Genomic DNA, 21,173 nt, shown 5'->3' on the forward strand with positions numbered 1-21,173 from the left:
GAGATCTTTGCCCGGCCCACATCCTCGGCCTCCCCGCATCGCACGGTCTTCCCCTGCTTCCACGATCACGTTGCTTTCTTCTGATTCTGATTTCCCACGGCCTTCATTTATAAGGACCCCTGTGATTACGTTTAGGACCCACCTGGGTAATCTGTGCTAGTCCCTCCATTTCAAGATCTTTAATTTAGTCCCATCTGCAAAGTCCCTTTTGTCATATAAAGGAACACTCACAGGTCCTGGGTATTAGGACATGGCTATCTTTGGGGGGCACGTTATCTATCCCAGCACAAGTGTGTAATACGATTTCCACCCTACAGAACATAGTTGAGGAATCTCTAGGTTCTGAAAGGAAGGACTCTTGCTATGTCACATGGCACAATGCACAGAAGAGACCTAGCTTTCCCCTTGCTAATGCGGCTCCTTATGAGCTGTGTGCCTTTGGGCTGATTACCTAACCTCTCTCTGCTTCCACCTTCTCACTGATTCGATGGATATACTAGTCCTCACTTTCCTGCACATCAGGAAGGCAGGGAACACAAAGCAAGTCCTGAATGCCTGGTAGCTACCATGTTTGCCTCTAGACTGAGGCTGAGTTCAGTCTCCTCCTGGTCTTAGAGGTGGTAGAAGGACCCTGTTTGCAGAACACCAAGATCACTTCCCTTGGGCAATGCCTGGTCCCCTGTCTCCTCTGCCAACTCCACACCCCAGCTCACCCACATAACTCTGGGTCGTGGCCACACACAGGACACCTAATACCAGGGCATGGGGACCTTGGGAATGAAACAAGGGTTGAGCCAGCACCCTGCACCGGCATCTTGGAAATGCTCTTGAAATGATGGGGCTGAGTCCCAGAGCCCCCATTTCAAGGTTGGAAAGAGCAGTCGAGATGAGCCCACCGAAATCCTAGATACACCCCTTTTCTAAGTAAAGACCCCTGACCTTGAAGTTGGGGACCTGGGCACTTGGCCCCATGTTGTCCCTAATTTGATACATGAGTCTGAAAAGTCCCTTCATCTTTCTGAGCCTCAACTCAGTTATTTGCACAGCCAGGGAACTGGATACAATGGTCCCTTCATCCAGCCGTGGTGACACTCAGTCCCTCTGATTTCCACCAGACTCTCACTGTTCTATGAATCCAGCAAGCACATGGGGCTGCAGAGATCTTGGGCTCACACCGCACTCCCCCAGATGTATAGCCAAGTGACTGCAGGAGACAGTGGAATCAGCCTGGAGAAAGGGAGGCTGGCCAGAGGGTGGTGTCCCTTTCTCCGGGTCTGGAATGCCACAGAGGGTGGCCTCCCTGGGGAACCTGTGCCACTGCAAGCAAATGGGGGTCTGGTGGGGCAGGCGGCGGGGCAGTGAGCGGGTGGCCCGGGTCAGAGCCCAGGTGGCTGTGCCAGCAGCCCGCCCATTGGCTAGAAGCCTGCCGGGACAGGACAGGGCAGGGCCGGGGGGGGGGGGGGGGGGGCAGAGTCAGGGCCCAACCAGGGTCAGTGGCAAATGCTGGTTCCGGTCCCAACACTCTGCTTTTCACTGAGCGTGAAGGGACTGTGACCTCCACTGCGTGCACGCTTGGCCATGGGAAAGAGTAAGTACAGGCACTGAGGGCCTACGGGCTGAGGGCGTTCGCAGGACAGTGAGGATGGGGCACTGGGGTTATGGGATTTGGGGGGCTTCAAAGCTTTGGTGTTGTCCCAGAACGACCAGGAAAACTCCCCACAGTGCTGGGGAATGAGCCAGGGCCTTGGAGGCAGCAGAGACCCCTCTCCACCACCCCCTGGCTATGTGAACTTGGGCACGACCCTCCATCTGGCTACACCTCAGTGTCCTTATAGGTAAGAAGTGAATCATTACACCTTCTGCATCTGTGAAGCTTCAGGACTTGGTAGCTCTCGCCCAGGAGTGATTTTATCCCCGGGGCACATCTGGCAACAGCGGGAGACATTTGTAGTTGGCGCAGCTAGAGACAGGGCTGCGCAGGCATCTGGTGAGTAAGAGGACAGGGATGCCCTAACCACCCCCCCACAAGGCGCGGGACAGCCCCCGCAGCAAAGAACAGTGCGGAGGTGGAGAACCTCGAAGTAAGGTCGTGGGGACGCAGCGTCTGGTCCACAGGCAGTGCTCTGTAACCCAGAGCTTTTCTGTATTGTTCCGGTGCCTGCATCTCGGACCTTGAGAAATCAGGAGAAAGGACGGAATATCTCTCTTTCCCCAAGTGAGGGCTGCCCTGCCTGGAGGCTGCCACCCAGAAGGGTCGCAGTGGCCAATCGAGCTCCAGATGCTGCATGGCGATTTGGTTTTTGTTTGTTTGTTTTGTTTTTTAAAGATTTTACTTATTTATTTGAGAGCGAGAGAGAGCACAAGCAGGGGGAGAGGGAGAGGGAGAAGCAGGCTTCCCGCAGAGCAGGGAGCCCGATGCGGGGCTCGATCCCAGGACCCCGGGATCAGGACCTGAGCCGAAGGCAGACGCTTAACCAACTGAGCCACCCAGGCGCCCCCAGGCGATTTGTTAAAAGATAAGCAAAATGTCGACATAAAAGTGAGTGTACTTTCCAGTTTTTCTAAGGATGGGGCCCCTTGGCAAAGAAATACGACAATAAAAGGGGGAGTTGCTCTCCTGGCCAACATCCTGGGTCACGGATCAGGAAGCCACCACGTGAAGAATAAGGTGGCGGGCAGAGGGGGCCAGGAGCTGATGGATGTGTTGGTGTTGGTGGTGGTTTCGCAGGTGTACACGGTAAAGATGTACGGCTCTTTGTATGTCAGTTGGACCTCAATAAAATGTTTTTTAAGAAGGAAAAGGGAAATGTAAGCCAAGCAGCTGGGCAGAAATTGGCAAGCCCTGGGAGCCCAGCCTGACTCCACGTCCAGCATGGCGTCTAAAACCTCTGAGCACTTCATTCATTCATTCATTCCAAAAAGGGATGTGAGCACCAGCCCCTGACTGCAAATCTTGCAGGGAGAGCAGGGTCGGTGTGGGTCCTCTCTGTTAGGAGCACATGCTCCAGTCGGGGAGAGAGGCTGGAACCCAGGAAGGCACCAGCAAAGGCATGTGGGTTCACGCTCACATCACGGTGGAGCAGTGAGACTAACAATCAAGGGCCCCTTACAAAGCATAACGACACAGGGGGAGAGGCCGGGCACAGGCGAGGGACCCCGACACCCAAAGTGACATTCAAGCGGGGGCCTGAGGCCTAGGGAGAAGCTGGATCTGCCCCCACATACCACGGAGGTGGCAATGGCCTTCTTGGGCAGGGGGCGCTGTGCCCCGGGGGGGTGACTGAGGGAGATGCCTTCAGAATGGCTCTGGGGGCCGGAGGAGAAGGGGAGTGGGCCAGTGAAAGGCCCTCTATGAGGACAGAGCAGGAGCAACGGGGAGAGGCAGGTGGATGTCAGAGATACTCTGGAGCTAGAAACCGCGAGCCTCGCTGATGGTCTGGAGGTGGGGAGGAAGATTAAGAAATTTCCCTAGGTCACGGCTGCCAGGAAGCTCTCCTGGGTCTTTAGGATCCAGGGGAGGCTGGGATTTTGTCTTTCCCTCTCTGCCTGCACCCCAAGGCTCACATCTCCTTTTGCAATCAGTGGTTAGACCTCAGCCACACGCCTCCCCCAGCTGAGTCCAAAGTTGATCCAGTAAGACTTTGTTGCCTAACATTTGGAATAAATGAAGAAGATGTTGAGTCCATGGATAGGGGGGTGGGGAATCAGTGGGAGGACTGCCTCAGCGCCTGCCCACCCCCTGCCCACACCAGCCGGCTCAAACCGCTTTGTCCTGGGATGCCAGCTGAGCCTGAATGATCTGCTCTCCTCCCTCAGACCCGTGGGGGCCTATCTGCAGAAACGCCGGCATCAGGGGGCCCAGGATAGGGTCAGCCAGGCCAGGGTCCCAAGGGCCAGGCTCCCAGGGCCTGGAGCAGATTTGGCGTTAGCACAAAACTCTGCTCCAAGTTAGCACAAAACTCCGTCAAAGCTGCGTATTTCCACCAGAGGCCCAGGAGTGTGATGGCACAGTCTGGGCTTGAAACTGGGAAACCTGGACTGAGCCCCCTAAGGCCTTCACTTTCTCAGAAGTGATCTCTCTGACCCTCTGTTTCCTCCTCCATAAAATGATGATGATACCAACTCCGTGTTGCTGTGGAGGAGTATAAAGGAGCTCATACAGGTGAACAGCTTGGGTAAGACCCAGGGATACTCCCCAGAAGCTACAGGAGAGGGGGAATGAGGTCTCAGAGTCATGACAGGAAGACAAGGGGCCGTGTGTACACCAGTCACAGGAATCTGGATTTTAATCCCAGTTCCATCACTCCCTGGCTGGGACAAGCTGTACCATTTTGCTCAGCCTCAGTTTATCCATCTGTAAAACAGTCTCAATGATGCTTACTTTCGTTGACGGTTAAGTGTAGTAATATTTGTAGAGTGTCTGGCTTTAATAAGAGATAGAGAGTGGTCCCAAATGGAGTGAGAGTTTTAGGTCCCAAACCTGCAGCCCAGGGGAGAGTGGATGAGGCTGGAGCCCCCTCTAAGGAGACCCCGCTGTCCAGGGAGACTCAGGGCATGCTGGGAAAGCGGCTCTGGCCCACCAGACCTCTGCTGTTTGGCGGGGTGCAGGAGGCAGTGGTGGGGAGAAGGGTTACTGGCCAGAGAACTGTGACAGACCTTGAGTTGTTTACGAACAAAATGAGGCCTGCAGAGGGGCAGAGACTGGCCCAAGGCCACCAGGTTGGCTGCAGAGACAGGAGGCCAGAATGCTCCCTCCTGCCTGAGCCAACTGCCCCTGGGCTCCATCCAAGCAGGACACTCCCTCGGTGTCGGCAACTATTCTTTGAAAGCATTTCTTTTATCAGCTCGGTGTTAATCTGTGATAAGGGGGGGAGTTGAGCTGAATGTGTGCTCAGCAGCATCCTGCTACATTGATGCTCTAACACTTTGCAGGAGGGAACATACTGCGCCGTAAAATTAACTAATTTAAAGGACACAGAGATTAAGCCACCCACCCATGTCCTTTAAAGACCTGCACTCTCAGGGTGCACATAGAAAGGGGGTGCCCAGACCCTGCGGCTTAATTATCTGCAGATTAACAGCTACAGTGCTGGCTGCCGAGGCAGGGGACACAAAGGCTGGGGGCTGTCTCAGGGAAGGAGGGCCAGGGATCCGGGGAAGCCAAATGCCGTGGTGGTTCCGAGCCTGGGCTCTGCGCATCAGAACTGGGTCTGAGCCCAAGCCGTGCCCCACCAACCAGTGACTCGGCCTCTCCGAGCTTTCGGTGACCCCTCCGTAGATGGCACTAGAAGCGGAACCTGCCTCTGAGGGTGGGTGTGAGGCTGATGGAGGGCAATACGAGGAGACAGCACAGTGCCCAACAGCAGGCCCGAGATGGCTGCAGCCGATGTCTGGGGTCCTGGGTGGCCGGAGCTACAGACAGAACATTCTAAATGGGCCTCCGTTGTGAGCTCAGGTGCAATGTGGAAGCCGAGGATGGGCGGGGGGCTGCTCAGGTCCCTTGATTTTGCTCAAAGACAGGACGGCAGCCCAGGTCTGCCTGACCCCCAAGGTCACTGGAGCCCCCCCAACTACCCTGCCACCGGCGGTGGGCCACTTTGCATGCAATGTCCAATGCAGCTGTTTGGGGCCCTTTGGGGTTGGGGTTTGTGGGGGTCACGGGACCTGATGACGTGGTGTCCGCGGTGGAAGACCCAGCTGGAGGGCTTTCCTCAGCAGACAGGCCGCCAGGCCCACACGAGAGTAAGGGTGCGGTGAGAGCGCGTCCCCACGGCACAGCTGGGGAGCTGGGGGATCTCGGTAGGGCTTTGGCTGGAAGCTGCCAGAGCCACCACTGACCCTGCCACCACACCAGGTCTGCGCCGGGCCCTGCCACAACACTTGCCCTATGTTGACTCCTTAAAGCCCCCAGCCACGCGCTGCCGCAGGTCCTGGTGTCACCTCTGCTGTACAGGTGGGGGACAGTGGCACGGGGCGTGACTGGCTTGCCTCAAACCACACTCCTGTAGGAAGTAGCGGGGCTGAGCTTTGAACCCAGGAGGCTGGGCTGCAGAGTCTGGGCTGCTCACGGGTGGACCGTGAGCACAGGGGACCTTGGGAGGCCCGGGCACAGGAAGGGTTCTGGTTGGAGGGGAAGGGGTCTAGGTAGGTGGACAGGAGGGAGGAAGGGGAGGAGGGGCTGAAGGCCCCCCCAGGGCCCACCTAGGAGGCCCCCTCATCTGGGGGACGGAAGGAAGAAGAGATGTCTTGGCTCAGGCCGCCGTAACAAAGTGTCACAGAACAGAAGATTGGTCTCGGCTCAAGGTGTCGGCAGGGCCGGTTCCTGGACTCACAGATGCTGGTCTCCTCCCTGGGTCCTCACATGCTCTTCCCTCTGTGCATGTCTGCGTCCTAATCTCTTCTCACAAGGACACCGGCCAGACTGAATCAAGGCCCGCCTGTAGGACCTCATTTTGACTTCATTACCTTTTAAAAAGACCCTATCTCCAAATACGGTCACATTCTGAAGTGCTGGGGGTTAAGACCTCAACAAAGGAGTCTGAGGGCCACAATTCAGCCATCATAGAATAGGAGGGAAGCTGGGGTGCTCACATTAAAAGGGCAGAATTTCCTCCCTGGGTTGGGGGGAGGTGACTCTGATGAGGCGCCAGGATGGCCCTGGGGTCCTAGCGCAGCGCCCCGCCCGCTCCCCCGGGGGAAGGAGAAAAGAACCAGTTGGCATCCGCGTGTTCACCAATGAATCTCTGGAGCCCGGCACCCTGCCTGCCATGTGGGAGATGCTCAATATATATTTGCTGAGTGAACAGGGATAGACCAGCAGTCTGAGGGGCCCGTGGGGGGTAGTTGGTCTGAGTTCATAGAAGGACCACCAGGCCTTGCAAATGCTGCCCCCAGGGGTTGAAGTGACAATCAGAGGCCACTTGGGAAGCAGGCTTCTCATTCCCTGGGAACCTCAGAGATGCTGAGCGGGCAGAAGGAGGAGAGCCCTGCACGCCCACGCCCCAGGCCCTGTGGCACGTACCCTGATGTGGATGAGAGGACTCTTGCCCCAGGGGCCAGCCCCCACCTCGGGTCTGCATGCTCTGCCTTCTCCTAACTCTCCTGACCCTTAGATGCCCAAGTCCCCCAAGTCTCTGTCCTCGAGCCCCCACAGCTCTCTTTAAACCCTCTCTCCCAACCGCACAGGCTCAACCTCTCCCTTAGATGCTGCACGTCGGGTGGTCACATCTCTGGGACATGGGCCTTACCCACTTCCCCCCAGTCTCCTGGCTGAGGAGATGCACCAGCTGTGCACCCTCCCTGAGGACCCTGCCCACTTGCCTTTCAGGACGAGGAGCAGCCACAATGCGGGTCTGCCTCCTCCTGTGCCTGACACTCCTCAGCCCACCGGGCGCCAGCCTCTACCGCCACCGCTCCCGCGAGGCAAAGAAGAGAGTCAAGGAGCCGCCCGTGCTCAGCACGCTGGCCCCCGCCAGCAGGGACTTTGCCTTCGACCTCTACAGGGCCCTGGCGACAGCTGCTCCCGACCAGAACATCTTCTTCTCCCCTCTGAGCATCTCCACCACACTGGCCATGCTGTCCCTGGGGGCACGATCGCACACGAAGGTGCAGATCCTAGAAGGCCTGGGCCTCGGCCCCCAGGAGGGCTCAGAGGAGGAGCTCCACAACACCTTTCACCAGCTGCTGCAGGAGTTTGCCCAGCCCAGGAAGGACATCCAGCTGAGCCTTGGCAACGCCCTGTTCATTAGCCCAACGTTTCACCTCCAGGACACCTTTCTGAACGCCGTGAAGACGCTGTACCTGGCAGACACCTTCCCCACAAACTTCATGGACCCCGCGGGGGCCCAGAAGCAGATCAATGATTACGTGGCAAAGCAAACTGAAGGCAAGATTGTGGACTTGGCTAAGGACCTGGATAGCACGGAGGTCATGGTTATGGTGAATTTCATTTTCTTTAAAGGTAAGACCCCTGCGCGCAAGCCTGAACTTTCTCCTTTCTGCTGCTTTTGTCAAAAGAGCACCCAATTCCCACACACATAAAGGGGTGGGGGTAGATTTAGTCCCTTCTGGTGCCTGTTGACAGATGGAGGCCAACAAGCAGCCAAGGGTAAGACAGAGGCATCTTCCTATGGGGTAAGGGGATGTCAGTGACCCCGGACTGCTGTGTCCCCCCACCGGGGAAGAGCTGGGTCCTGTCCGTGGGCCCTGGGGTCATAGCTTACACACTGGATCTAAAGCACAAGATCGCCATGGCCACCGTACCACCACTCGGGGCAGGATTGCAGGTCTTAGAGGGACCTTAGAGGGCCTTCCCTTGCCCCCACCTCCTTGCCCCCATGCGCTCCAGGGGCTGTTTCCTCAGGAGAGTTCTCCCCCTCTCCCACAACAGCAGATCTCTCCATGCTCAGCTCCCTGACGTTTCTGGTGGATACCCCTACTCATCTCGGCTCTCACGAGCGCTTCTCCTTCTAGATGCTGAGCCCCTCGGTGCCTGTATGGGGCCCGGCTGAAGACGGGAAGACAGGGGTGAATAAAGGAGGGGAGGGGAGGGAGGGAGGAAAGAAGAAAATAGTTAGCTTGTTAACCGCCTCCCCCCTTCCTAGGAGCGCAGATGGCGAGCAATCCAGCTTGGAATCCAAGATTTATTATGCCCCAGGGCAGGGCTCTTTCTAGGACACCAGGCTGCAGGGGACAACTGGGTAGCACAGACATAAGCCACGAGAGGCACTGGGGTGGGTTCCGAATCCGATGACTACCAAGAAGATGGAAAGAACTACTCGTATCTCATTGATGTAGGAATGCAGCAGGAATCAGACGGAGCAGGAAGCATAACTCAGGGCTTTTCAGTAAGAAGAATCCTCTATGTCCAGGAACCTTACAAACCTCTCTCGCAAACTTAGATCAAAATCCAAAAATGGGAAAAGAGTGAAAAACAGAATAACTCCCCCAGGTGTAGTGTCGATTTGTCAGCCATCGGTACCGTTGACCCTCTTCCCGAGCATATTTGACCTTGAGTAACACCTGAGAATCAAACAAATACCATTGGCAGTTGAGGGCCTCCAAAGACATGAAAAGCATCCTCCTTGCTTTGCCCATGTCAAAGGAAAAGGCCCACAGAAAGTTCAGGCACATCCCCGAAGTTATAAAAAGGCTCACCTTTCTATTCCAGGGGTTCCATGGTCCCTGCCACCGAGGAGACTGTGCCGGGGAGGATGAGCTCTGTTTGATGGGTTTACTGTCTCGACGCTGTTCGTTTGCAGCGCAGAATTTCTGATGTCTTTTCCATTTTGATATTTAGCTAAGTGGGAGACAAGCTTCGACCACAAAAGCACCCGAAAGCAGGACTTCCATGTGACTTCAGAGACGGTGGTGCGGGTGCCCATGATGAAACGGGAAGACCATTATTATTACTTCCTGGACCGAAACCTCTCCTGCAAGGTGGTGGGCATCCCCTACCGAGGGAATGCCACCGCTTTCTTCATTCTCCCCAGTGAGGGTAGGATGGGACAGCTGGAGAACGGACTGAATGAGGAAACAGTGAGGAAGTGGCTCAAGATGTTCACAAAGAGGTATTCTGCAGGTGACACGGGGCCAGCCTGGCCCCTCATACCTCCAGGGAGACACAGCGGTGGTGGGAGGGTCTCACCCAGCCCAGGAGCGGCCTCTAAACCCAGAGCCATCGAGAGAGGTCCCAGCCCCCAGGGCCTGGCCTAGCTGGAGGGAGCCATCAGAGTGGTCAGGGATCACTGGGGACAGCCCAGGTCCAAGTCCAGAGTGGGGTGGGCTCTGGACAAGGGGTGGGGGGATCATTACGAAGCCGAGGGGAGGTAGCAGGGGTATGAGCTCCGTGAGCTGATGCTCTGGGAAGACTCTAAGAAAAGTTCTGGTCCTCCTTCCAGGCAGCTTGAGCTCTACCTTCCCAAGTTCTCCATCGAGGGCTCTTACCAGCTGGAGGAGGTCCTCCCCACACTGGGCATCAATGATGTCTTCACGTCCCATGCTGACTTGACGGGCATCACCAACCACTCCAGTGTCCAGGTGTCTGAGGTGAGCTCGGAAGCTCCTGAGCCCCTGTTTTCAGGGATTTTTGTTCTATCCTGTTCTATTCTATTCTACCCCAGTCCATCCCACTCTTTCCATTGCATTCCATTCCATTCCATTGCATTCCATTGCATTCCATTGCATTCCATTCCATTGCATTCCATTCCATTCCATTCCATTGCATTCCATTGCATTCCATTCCATTGCATTCCATTCCATTCCATTCCATTCCATTCCATTCCATTCCACATTCCACATTCTCTCTCTCTCCTCTTTTCCCTCAAGAAGCAAAGATACCACTTTGTATTTTATCCTTTGTGCAGTGGGAAACCATATCCAGCACTGTGTCTTAGGAGGAACTCTCATTAAGCAATCAAAACTAAGAATTAGGGGCTAGCTCCTTCACTCACTAGCTGTGTGACCTCCAACAATTACTTGACCTCTCTGAGCCTCCTTTCTCTCTATAAAACTGGAGAGTCACAACGTTGCTGCGAGATGCCATGAGAATTCAATGGAAGGCACAGGCACCATCACCTCCCGGCACAGATCCCGGTGCATGGTAGCTGCACGGCTGTGTCATTTGCTACCTGCTTGGTGGCGAAGTTGCACAGGGACTTGGACAGGGATGCCGCAGGCAAAAGCTCTGCCATCTCCTGGGATGGCATCTCCCAGCTCCTGGTGGCTCGGTGACACCTGATGTCTCCTCTGCAGATGGTGCACAAGGCCGTGGTGGAGGTGGATGAGTCGGGGACCAAAGCAGCTGCAGCCACAGAGGCCATCTTCATGTTCAAGTCGGCCCCAATGAGCTCTCAAAGGGTCATGTTCAACAGGCCTTTTATGATGCTTATTGTGGAGAATTCCACCAACATCCTCTTCCTTGGCAAAGTGACCCACCCCTGAGGTCAGTGTTTCTCCTGAAAGGCCACAGGCCTCTGTAGTGGAAGTTGAAGGTGCACTGTGGCATCTCTCTGCCGGGAGCTGGTGATTTACACAGGTTTCGTGGACTAATGAGGCTTTTACAAGTAGTAATAGTCACAGTATTGATATACTAATGATTGTTTCTTCTCACACAACCGCACAATGTGGACACCTTGAAGAAGCTTCGCGAGCATTTGGTTTTGCCCTCACCCTTCATCAGTGGAGTCTAACACTGAGGCCCAGAGAGGTTGGTTGACTTGCCCAAGGTCACACAGCATGTTAGTGGTAGACAGAAGCCCAGAATCCAGGCTCCTGATGCCCAGTCCAGTGCCACAGAACTCTGTAGGAGGATTGTTCTGGTAGACATTTCTACCAAGAAATGTATTTCCAAGCTGAGTCCTCCTCTTGCCAGCAACACCAGCCATCAATTCATCATGGTGTGGAAAGAACACTGAAATGGGAGTCTGGAATGGGGCATCTGTCCCAGCTAATGAGCTGCGGGACATTGGGGTAATGCTGTCCCTCTCTGGACCTCCATTTCCCCCTCGCATACAATGAAGGATCAGGTGAAGGGTGGAAGGCTCCTCGACATTATATAAGGAAGCTGGGGTGTTCCCTGCCAGTCACAGTAGATTTTAACACATTCCAGTGCTACTTGTCCTTGAAGAAAAGCAAGTGGACAGCAGGGTGGAAATGGCCCATCACAGCATCGAACCATCCTGTGGCTTCAGTTACAACCTCCCAGCATTGGCTGGAGGCAGGAGCACAGAGACCTGTGGCAAATCCTACAGTATCTTTTGAAGACATTGATGACTAACTGTGACTGTTAGTGTCAACAGTAACAATAAAGCACTCTGCAAACACTGGCTGTCATTGTCCTTACAGAAATAACGCTGGGAATGGCAACATTAATAGCTTACCATGTGCCAGGCTTCGTGCTAGGCACTTTACCTGGATGGCTGCATTTACCTGCTGGGAGGCAGGTACCACTGTTGTCCCCATTTTACAGATGGGGAAGGCTAGGCTTGCAGAGAGCGGGCTGCTTATCCAGCCACACAGCTTCTAAGGGGTGGAGGCAGGATTTGACCCTGGGCGTGTGGCCCCCAGACCCACATTTTCAGCCCTGTGCTGTGCTGCAGGGAAGACATGACTAAGAACCAGAAGGCCGGGTCAGGTGCCTCTCAGCCATCCACTCCCCTGTGATGCCGGTAAGCTGAATCTCTCTCCTCTTTTATGAAAGCTACTACAGACGGTTCCTCATCTATCAAATGAATGGGATCGGACACTTTGAAGAATCAACGAATGAGCGAATGAGTCCTTCACTCAAATTGTCCCCTAATTAGCTGCCCCCTTAAATCTGAGTGCTTGCCCCCGCCCTGCATGATGACCCTAGCTTGCTCCCCAGTAAGGCTGCCCCTATCACTCTGATCCCAGACTCTGCACTGTGTTGCAAAAGGGTGCCCCCTAGATCAAACAAGGTCAGAACCCCAAGCTTTGGTCACACCCCAAAGTACTGAGCACCTCCTTTGGGCCAGCCCTTGGGGACACCTTGCATCTGTCATCTCCTGAATCTCTCAACCCAGTACGTCAGTGTACCCATTTCACAGAGGGGACATGAGTGCTTGCCCAGAAGCTGGGGCCAGTGAGAGGCCCAGGCCCCGAGACCCGGATGGCACCCGTGCGGGCATGTGGCTGGGCAGATGGCCGCGACTGGATGGGGACAGCTCGTCTGCGTCTGTGCTTTCAGCTCAGGACAGCGTTTCAGAATTGGGCCTCCTCGCGGGGCCACGTCAGCTCCTGTGTGCCTCTCGCTTGCGAAATGTCTCTTCTGCCTTGGCAGATATTTCTCTCACTGTTTGCTCAGCCAGTCCAAGGTCAGGGGGAGGCCCTGTCCGTGTGATGTGTGTCAGGCCAAGGTCCAGCATTGTCTGAAGGTCACTGGGCATGTGGCCACAAAACATCTACCGTGTGTAAGGTCAGGATGGGCTCCGGGGTGCCTCATGTCACACACTGAAGCTCCTTGCTGGGTGTCATTGCAGGCCGTGTAATTCAATTGTCACACAATCCTGGGATGAATGAAATGATACAGCACCTGGGAGAGAGAGATCAGGAAAGAGGTGGTACCCAGCTGGTCTAAGGAGTAAGTAAGCCTTCAATAGACAGCAGGTTTGGGAACAGGGAAGGGACTCCAGCGGAGGGAAGGGCTGGAGAATGGTGGTGAGCGAACTGTAGTGTGTGGGAACCATGGAGACTTCATTCTGGGCCAGTATAGGGCACTTGAAGGAGAGCAAAGGCGATGAGGTTCCCACGCTACTACAACCGTCTGTAGTAGCTTTCCCCGAACGTGAGGCTGGCGTTCGTTCTCTTTCTTCCCAATTTTAGGGTGGTTTGGTCATCTGCGTCACACCCTGAGCACCCCCTGGACCCCTCGTGTCCCTCACTCTCCCATTGGCCCAAGAGCGCTCACCTCCATTCAGCCCTGTAGGGGGCGCGCGCTCGCACCCCCGCGCACCTGCTCCTCCAGCTCCCCACCGGTCCTTTCATCTTGTCCATCCTATCCAGTAACAGGGCAGCTTAACAACAGAAACTGTGTGATCTCACAGTCCTGGAGGCTGGAGTCTGAGACCCAGGTGTCAAGAGAGTCGGGTCCCCCTGAGGCCCCTCTTCTTGGCTGGGCTCCCAATGGCTTCCTCTCTTTGCGCCACCATATGGTCCTCTCTCGGGGTGCTAACCTCCTCTTCTGTCTCCCAGCCTCCACCGGTCCAACTGGACCAGAGCCCACCTTACCAACCTCATTTTAACTGAATCACCTCTTTAAAGGCTTTGTCTCCAAATACAGCCTCATCCTGAGGTGCCGGGGGTTAGGGCTTCAACAGATGAATGGGGGGGACCACAATTTAGCCCATAAGAGTCACCTCCCTTCGAATTCTCGCTGCTATTGCCAACCCCTGCCTTGTTCTTGGGAACCCACTTTCATTTCCCTCTCTGACCACATGGACTCTCAGGACCTCCCCTTGTGAACCCTCTGCCTCCAGAAGGCGGAGGACAATGCTAGAGCCCAGGACTCCTGCCCCCGCCTCTTCTGCAGAGACCTGGGCCAGAAAAATGACCTTGGACTCCAAGAGGAAACACTTCACACCCCAATGAGAAACTATGCTCAGCCCACTCTTGCTTATTTGAGCTCTTTCACGCCATTGTTCGGGGGCCGCCTACGGGGCCTCGGGCCTGGAAGTCATACAAGAGTACAAGGGCAAGCCCAGCAGACACGGACTCTGGCCACAACCAGCTAACCAAACAGATAAACATGGGAGTACAAACTGTGGCGAGGGTGATTCGTTCATCCGCAGATGTTTACTGAACCCCCACTGTGTGGCTAGAACCATCCCGGGTGCTGGAGATAAATGAAGGAAACCCCCAAATCCCTGCCCTGGTGAAGCTACATTCTTGCCTTGGAGAGACAATGGAATAAAAAAATAACAAAGAATAAAAGAAAAAAGTAGAGTATGATGTACGTCTGTTGATGACAAGTGTTGTGGTGAGTGAGCTTGACTGGGCACCTTGCTTCTAGAAACAGAGCCCGAGGAGGGAAGGACACTGGCGCCCAACACCTCGACTAAGTGGTGGAAACCCTAACAGCACCCCACCCCCCACCCACACCCCCGTGATGGTGTGGCAGGCGGGGCCCTTGGGAGGTGATTAGTCATGAGGGTAGAGCCCCCATCAATGGATTCGTGCCCTTGGAAAACACACGCAGACAGCTCCCTCACTCCTTCCCGTGGCAGGGCACGGACCGGAAGCCCGTGACCAGGAAGAGGGCTCTCCTCCCGCCACGCTGGCCCCGATCTCGGACTTCCAGCCTCAGGAATGGTGAGAAATACATTGCTGCTTCTCATAAGGCGCCGATTTGTGGTCTCCCCAGACACCTGGGGAGCTGTGCCACCCCAGGGGAGACTGACGAGGTGTGGAAATTAAATGTAATGCGGTTTCCTGGACGGGACCCAGGAAGACCGGAAGGACAGTAGGGGAAAACCTGCTAAAATACAAATAAGCCTGCGCCGTACGGATGTTCACTTCTTCGTTTCGATAAATATGCCGTGGTGACCTAAGATGTTTATGTCACGGGAACTCCCTGCACTGTTTTCACTACTTTTCCGCGTACCTCGAGTTGTTGCGAAATAAAAAGCTGTTTTCTTTAGGAAAATGTTAAGGGAGCATAAAAGGAATGCAGAGGAGGGGATGGGAATGGGACTGGGTTGTGAAGGCAGAAGCTGAAGGCCGGTGAAGGAAGAACACGGGGTGCCAAGAGAGACAGTTGGGGAGACCTTCTGCAGCCAGGGGTCCAGAGGGAGCTCTGAGGTGGTGGCATTGAAGCCGAGATCTGAGCGACAAGCAGGACTGAACTGGGCAACGATTATGAGCAAGACTCAGATGGGGGAGAGTGTGTCCTGCTCACGGAACTGAAAGAGCCTGCTCCGGGGCTAATCCAGCTACAACCTCCTCGATTGTACTAAGAGCTGAGCATTCACCGTAGGCCTGGGGGTAGGGGGAGGGGAGGCAAGAGATGAGAGGTGGGCTGGGATGCGTGGGCCTGAGCGTCTGCTCCCCGGTGTGCTGAGCGAGGTGCTCATGAGCTGACCCACAATGTGTCCATTCGTCCCTTGCGCCGTGGGAATGGTTGTAATGATGCTCCATCACCAGGTTGCTTGAAGGCTGGGAGCAAATCAGGCAAAGGGAAGAAGCTTTGACCTTACAGCAGCATTTCTCAAACCTGACTTGGGGAGCTTGTTAAAAATTCATATTCCCGGCCCCACCCAAGGAATGAAAACGTTTGAGGCTGGGTCTTGAACAAGCCCCCTTCAGATTCAGACGCACACACAGAGTTTGTGTCTCCAGTGCTCGGGGTGCGTCACCGCGCGGGGCTACCCTACTGGGCCCCCTCCTCCCTGCAGCTGCCACCCACCCACACTCAGGGCCTGAAGACCCTCATCCTCCAGGGGCTCACGGGCCCGGATGCTCTTTGCTTTCAGGTGTTTTTCCGGCTAATTCTTGCAGAGCAACGACCAGGTAACAAATACACAAAACCCAGGTGTACCTTGGAGCTCATGCCCACTCTGAGAGCTCAGAAAGCCCTTCCTCAGGATTCTGCTCAGAGGTCCCTGCCCGGGGAGCTGTCCCGACTCCCCCAGCCCAACCCTGGGATCCCAGCTCCCCTCTGCCTCCCTCTAGCACTTTCCACACTGTAGTTGGCATCTTTCTACGTGCCTGTGTCTCTCCAAGACCATAAAGTCTGTGAGGGCCCTGAGTCGTCTCTAGACCCCAGGGCCTGGCACGGGGCTTGGCCCACAGTGGACTCTCGGATGAATGAATGAGGGCATGGCCAGCTGGATCCAGAGGATTCTATTCCTCTGCAAGTCCTCAGGTCACTGCCCGAGACTTCTCTATTCCTGGGGTGGGACCCCCACCGCACACCTGCAGGTGTGGTTGCTGATAACATACAGGACGCCCAGCTAAATAAGAACTCCACGTAATAAATCACTTTTTAGTAGAAGTATAGCCCAAGCATTGGGAGGCATTTTTGCTCGCTAATTCCGGCAGCTCCATCAGTAGGGAACAAGGATGAGCGAGAAGTGCACCCCTGTTGGCCAGAAGCCAACAGTCTCACTGCAGAGATGGGGGAAGCCACAGTCATGGGGACCGCAGGGGGAGAGGAGGGAGGCCCATCTGGGCTAGTCAGAGGAGGGTCGGTTCCACCAGAAAGGACCACGGGAGGCCTCCTGCCACATGATGTGCGGCCCAAAGTATAACAAAGGTGTTGACTCACCCGTGATTGCATCAAACCGAAGCCTGAGACAGAATGTTCTGGGAGGTTTCCTTGTTTGTAAAAGAAATTGAAACCTCTCCCTTCTCCTGGTCCAAGCCGGGGGCTGTGGGTTCTGCAGGGACAGCTCTGCTCTGGGGAGTGTACTTCCGGCCCCTGCGGTCTGGTGTCCCAGCTGCAGGGGAGGGGTGGGGGGGGTCTAGACCATGTGCGGAGGGGAGGCCGGCAGGGCTCCAAGCGGGACAGGGTGCTGAGTGACCCACATCCTTAAAGTGATTCTGTAGCAAACGGGCTGGAGGGGGCCGGCCGGGAGGAGTGCACACAGCTTGGGGGTCACATCACCCCAGGTAAGACATGGGAGGTGATTGATGGGACACCCCCCTGCTGGAGGAGTGGAAAGTGCCCGCGGCCAGGGAGAGGGTCTGAGGCCAGCCGAGACTACTGGAGGGGGCAGGGGAGGAAGTGGGGGCACGCGGGGGCCCCCCCTCAACCACACCCGTGTTTACCAAGAGCTCTGCAGCGTGCGGCCCCCTTCCCGTCCCTCAAGCCTACCATCAGAAACCTCTCCCCGCCGGGCCGCCAGCCGTGTTTTCCAGACCAAACACGGGGACCCATCCACAGGCTGGCACAGAGCATGGGCAAAGCCTGGAGGCTGGGGTCAGGACACCGCCGCCTTCAGCCGGGCCACCGGGTCTGAGGTCAAGGCGCCACCACAGCAGGGCCAGGACGGGCACCGTGTCTCTCAGAGAGGGCAGGAGCGTGGGCTCCCCGCCACCGGGAACCTGCCCCATCTCTCTGTGCCTCCGTTTCCCTCAGCTGTAAAAATAGAACACTTGCACCTACCCAGGGTATCATATGTGAGTATCGACGAGTTCTTAGCAGGAAGTAGAGGACAGAGCCGGTGTGTTACCTCATGGTCATGACCGGGCCTCTGTGGGCAAAGGAAGAATGGGTCCGTTTGCTTGAAAACAGGGGAGGCAGGAAGAACAGCCACTAACTGAGGCACCCACCACGGGCCACAGGCTTTAGTATGAAGTTGACCTGCTTTCTTATATAATGTTCCAATTTCCCTGTCTGTTTGTTCTCTTCCCCTGATCCTAAGAGCTCGGCGGGCAGGGGATACGGCTCGGGGTTCATCTATTGCTGTATAATAAATCACTCCAAAAGTCCACAGCTCGGAACAGCAAACATTTACTCCCTCCCCGTTTCGAACGGTCAGGAATCCGGGGGAGGCTGAGCGGGGGGTGGCGGGAGGTTTCTGGCTCAGGGTGCCTCCTGAGCTTAGAGTGAAGTCACAGGCAGGGGGCTGTTGTCTTATTAAAAAGTGGCTGCACAGACTGAACGAGGAGCGGACGGGTGAGTGAGGAGGGTGTCCCTGCCCCACTGGACACAGGGGAAGAATCTAGGGCTTAGGAACTCGGGGTACATCGGGGTGTAGGTAGTAAGTCGGGGCCCGGGCTGCTCTGACCCCAAAGTCCCTGTTCGCCAGGAATTCTCAGATGCCGCCTAGAACGGGAAATGGGAGTGGATGATGGCAAGCCGCTCCCCCCTTCAAGGGACAGATGACCGAGCAGCATGCGAAGCAGAGGCAGGAAGTCTCCCTGCTCGGCCAAATCCTCCAGCGGGCGCCTGGGAATCTGCGGGGGCACAGCCGGGGCGGCGCCGAGGGGACTTGGCAAAGGCACCGTAGGTCTGCAGCCACACGAAACCGGGTCAGCGTAAACACGGCCAGAGAGAGGCCTGGGTGTCAGACAGCAGCGGGCGGCTCTGGGTACTTTTCCAGCCGAGAGCAGAGTCCACTCCCCGGCCTGGAGGAGAGAAGGCACACACAACCCGCGCTGGGGCTTGGGCAGCTAGGTGTCAGGGTCTCGTTTCTTCCTCCTAAGAATTCTTTAAGGAGCGATGATTGACAAAAGAGGTTCAGAGAGGTGAAGGGACTAGCCTAAAGTCACCCAGCGGGGAGGTGGCACAGAGCCGAGACGTGGGAGGAGCCTGGCTGAACGGGGCCCTTCCCATGACCGCCGCCTCCCCAGCCTCCAGGAAGAAGCTCTCTGGAAGGAGCTGGTGTTTGTCCCTCCCAGCCTCACCTGTTCTGTGGAGGTGGGACACCCTCTTACTGGGATTCCTGCCATCCACCCCGCCCCCGTCTGGCCCCAGAAGTGCACCCTTTTCCATATGCAATAGCAGCCCAAGTGGGGACACGACTCTTTTCCTAAGACTTTCTATAGCCTACCTGTGCCAAGTTGGCCCTCGGGAATCAGAGGTAACAATGGGAGGGCAATAACTATGGAAACCGGTAAACAGATGGCAAAGTCAATCCAGTCCCGATGGATGCCATATGTGGCTGGGGACAGTAAGAGTGACCATCCCACAGACAGAGCACCTGCCAGCCCCATGTCTGGGGCTGAGCACATGAGATCTAACTTTTATATCTTCCCCTTCTAGGCAGGTGCAACAGCCACACCCCTACAGACCCCAGAAGCCAGTGCCACTTCTTGCCTCTGCTTGTCCCTCTCTTGTACTGCCAGGTTCCCTGAGCCTTAGCCGGAGGCTCCTGGAGACCTTCGCCCTGATCCTGCCAAAGCCAGGTTGAACCTCCCAGCTCCCTTTGGGCTGCTCGCCTGGGTCCATCTCAAGTCTGAGAAACATGCCCATCTGCAGTCCTAGGAAGGACGTGGTGACAGACAGGGACAGAGCTCCTATTCAGCTGGAACCCCACTCCATATAAAGGAGGCAGCCTTCCCTACTCAGATCCACAGACAAGTGACACCTTATAAAAATAGTGACCCCAACACCTGTATAAGAATTATACTCCCAAGGGGCGCCTGGGTGGCTCAGTCAGTTAAGTGACTGACTCTTGGTTTTGGCTCAGGTCATAATCTCGAGGTCGTGGGATCAAGCTCCGCATTGGGCCCCATGCTCAGTGTGGAGTCTGCTTCAGATTCTTTCTCTCCCTCTCCCTCTGCCCCTCCCGCTCTCTTTCTCTCTCTCTAAAATAAATAAAATCTTTTTTAAAAAAAGAATTATACTCCCATGATTGGCATTTTTCTGTCATAGGTTCAAGGATGGAAATGCTTCTCTTTTTTTTTCTGTTTTTTGAGACTGAAGGTAGAGAGAGAGCCTGGATTTGGCATTGGATTGGTTTTGCCCAAGCTCCACCAGCTCCGCCATTGAACAGCTAAGTGTCCTCGGCCAAGTTGTAAACTCACCTTTCTGGAGGCCGGCACAGACCAAGGCTTGGTGACAATGCTTCAGATGGAAAAGGGACAGAGATCTTTTTCAACAGAAGGAGGTACCGGAGCTATACAAAGAGGCAGTCAGTCTGGGAACGGCGGACACGGATGATCTAGTTGATGTTCTGCCTGTGGATGAGGCAGCATCCTTCCGGCCCCACCCAGAGGGTCACCCAGTGGTCCTGGGGTGATCTCAGGTCTCGGGGACAAGTAGAGGGTTTTTCAGGGCTGGGAGGCCATGGGAGCAAGAAAGAGAAGGAGAGAGAGAGAGAGAGAGAGAGAGAGAAGATTCCAGTGGGGAAGGGTGCCCCTGAAATTGGTGGGATGGAGTAAAAGGAGGAGCAAGAGAAGGGGGTGGAGGCAGAGGAGGAGGGCCCAGCAAACAGACCCTAGGGATGGCAGAGCAACAAGATAGAAGGAGCCTGGGCCCCCGAACAAGTGTAGCGACCACATCAACCCACCCCCACACCTGAACTTAGGTGAGTGAAAAGTAAATTGTAGCCTTGTTTTAGCCACTATTTCTTTGGGATTCTGTGTAATTCTTTTAAGATTTTATTTACTTATTTGACACACAGAGAGAGAGAGAAAGAACAAGCAGGGGGAGGACAGAGGGAGAGGGAGAAGCAGGCTCCCCTGCTGAACAGGGAGCCCGATACAGGGCTCGATCCCAGGACACCGATCATGACCTGAGCCAAAGGCAGACGCTTAACCAACTGAGCCACCCAGGTGCCCCTGGGATTCTGTGTAATTTTAAGATAGGTATTCAGTTCTGAAAATGGAACCTAAAAGGGCATTAAGTCACCATTTTAGGGAAGATGGGACCAGAACTCTCCTTAGTCACCTGAGTGGTTCCAGGCCAGCACACACTTGGTAAGTACCCTAGGACACAGCCCTGCACAAACAGTGCTGTCCTCCAGAAGCTTACGTTCTGTGTTATGTCACTTATCCTTTATATTGCCCTGTCGGGAAAATGTCGCTCTCTGCACTTGTAGAGACGAGGAGGTTAAGCCCGAGGGATTTCCAGTTGCTTGAGGCCACAGAGCTGGTGAGGTTCACAGCATGCCCCAGCCGCACCCTTACCGGTAATCTGGTGGTTTCCAAACTGTGCTCTGTGGCACCCTACAGTCTGTCAGAGGTGGTCATGGACGGGGGGTCGTGACCAT

At 55.4% G+C, this 21,173-nt stretch overlaps 1 protein-coding gene across 3 annotated transcripts; it reads left to right on the forward strand.

Annotated features, from left to right (window-relative positions):
* The first annotated feature begins 1,465 nt into the window (after positions 1-1,465).
* SERPINA5 (serpin family A member 5) lies at positions 1,466-11,822 on the forward strand. 3 transcript variants are annotated; one of them, XM_025869416.2, is made up of 5 exons: positions 1,466-1,588; positions 7,328-7,960; positions 9,299-9,569; positions 9,900-10,047; positions 10,753-11,822. In XM_025869416.2, the coding sequence occupies exons 1-5, from the start codon at positions 1,579-1,581 to the stop codon at positions 10,939-10,941; spliced, it is 1,251 nt and encodes a 416-aa protein (XP_025725201.1). In that variant the 5' UTR covers positions 1,466-1,578; the 3' UTR covers positions 10,942-11,822. The 3 variants fall into 3 exon arrangements, with proteins under 3 accessions (XP_025725201.1, XP_073751939.1, XP_073751938.1); XM_073895838.1 differs by lacking the exon at positions 1,466-1,588 and adding an exon at positions 1,647-1,835; XM_073895837.1 differs by lacking the exon at positions 1,466-1,588 and adding an exon at positions 2,133-2,539.
* Positions 11,823-21,173: the final 9,351 nt, after the last annotated feature.

This window comes from Callorhinus ursinus, unplaced genomic scaffold (assembly GCF_003265705.2).
Source record: "Callorhinus ursinus isolate GAN/ISIS: 27379988/994484 unplaced genomic scaffold, GSC_fseal_2.0 scaffold8, whole genome shotgun sequence".
Taxonomy (NCBI): Eukaryota; Metazoa; Chordata; class Mammalia; order Carnivora; family Otariidae; genus Callorhinus; species Callorhinus ursinus.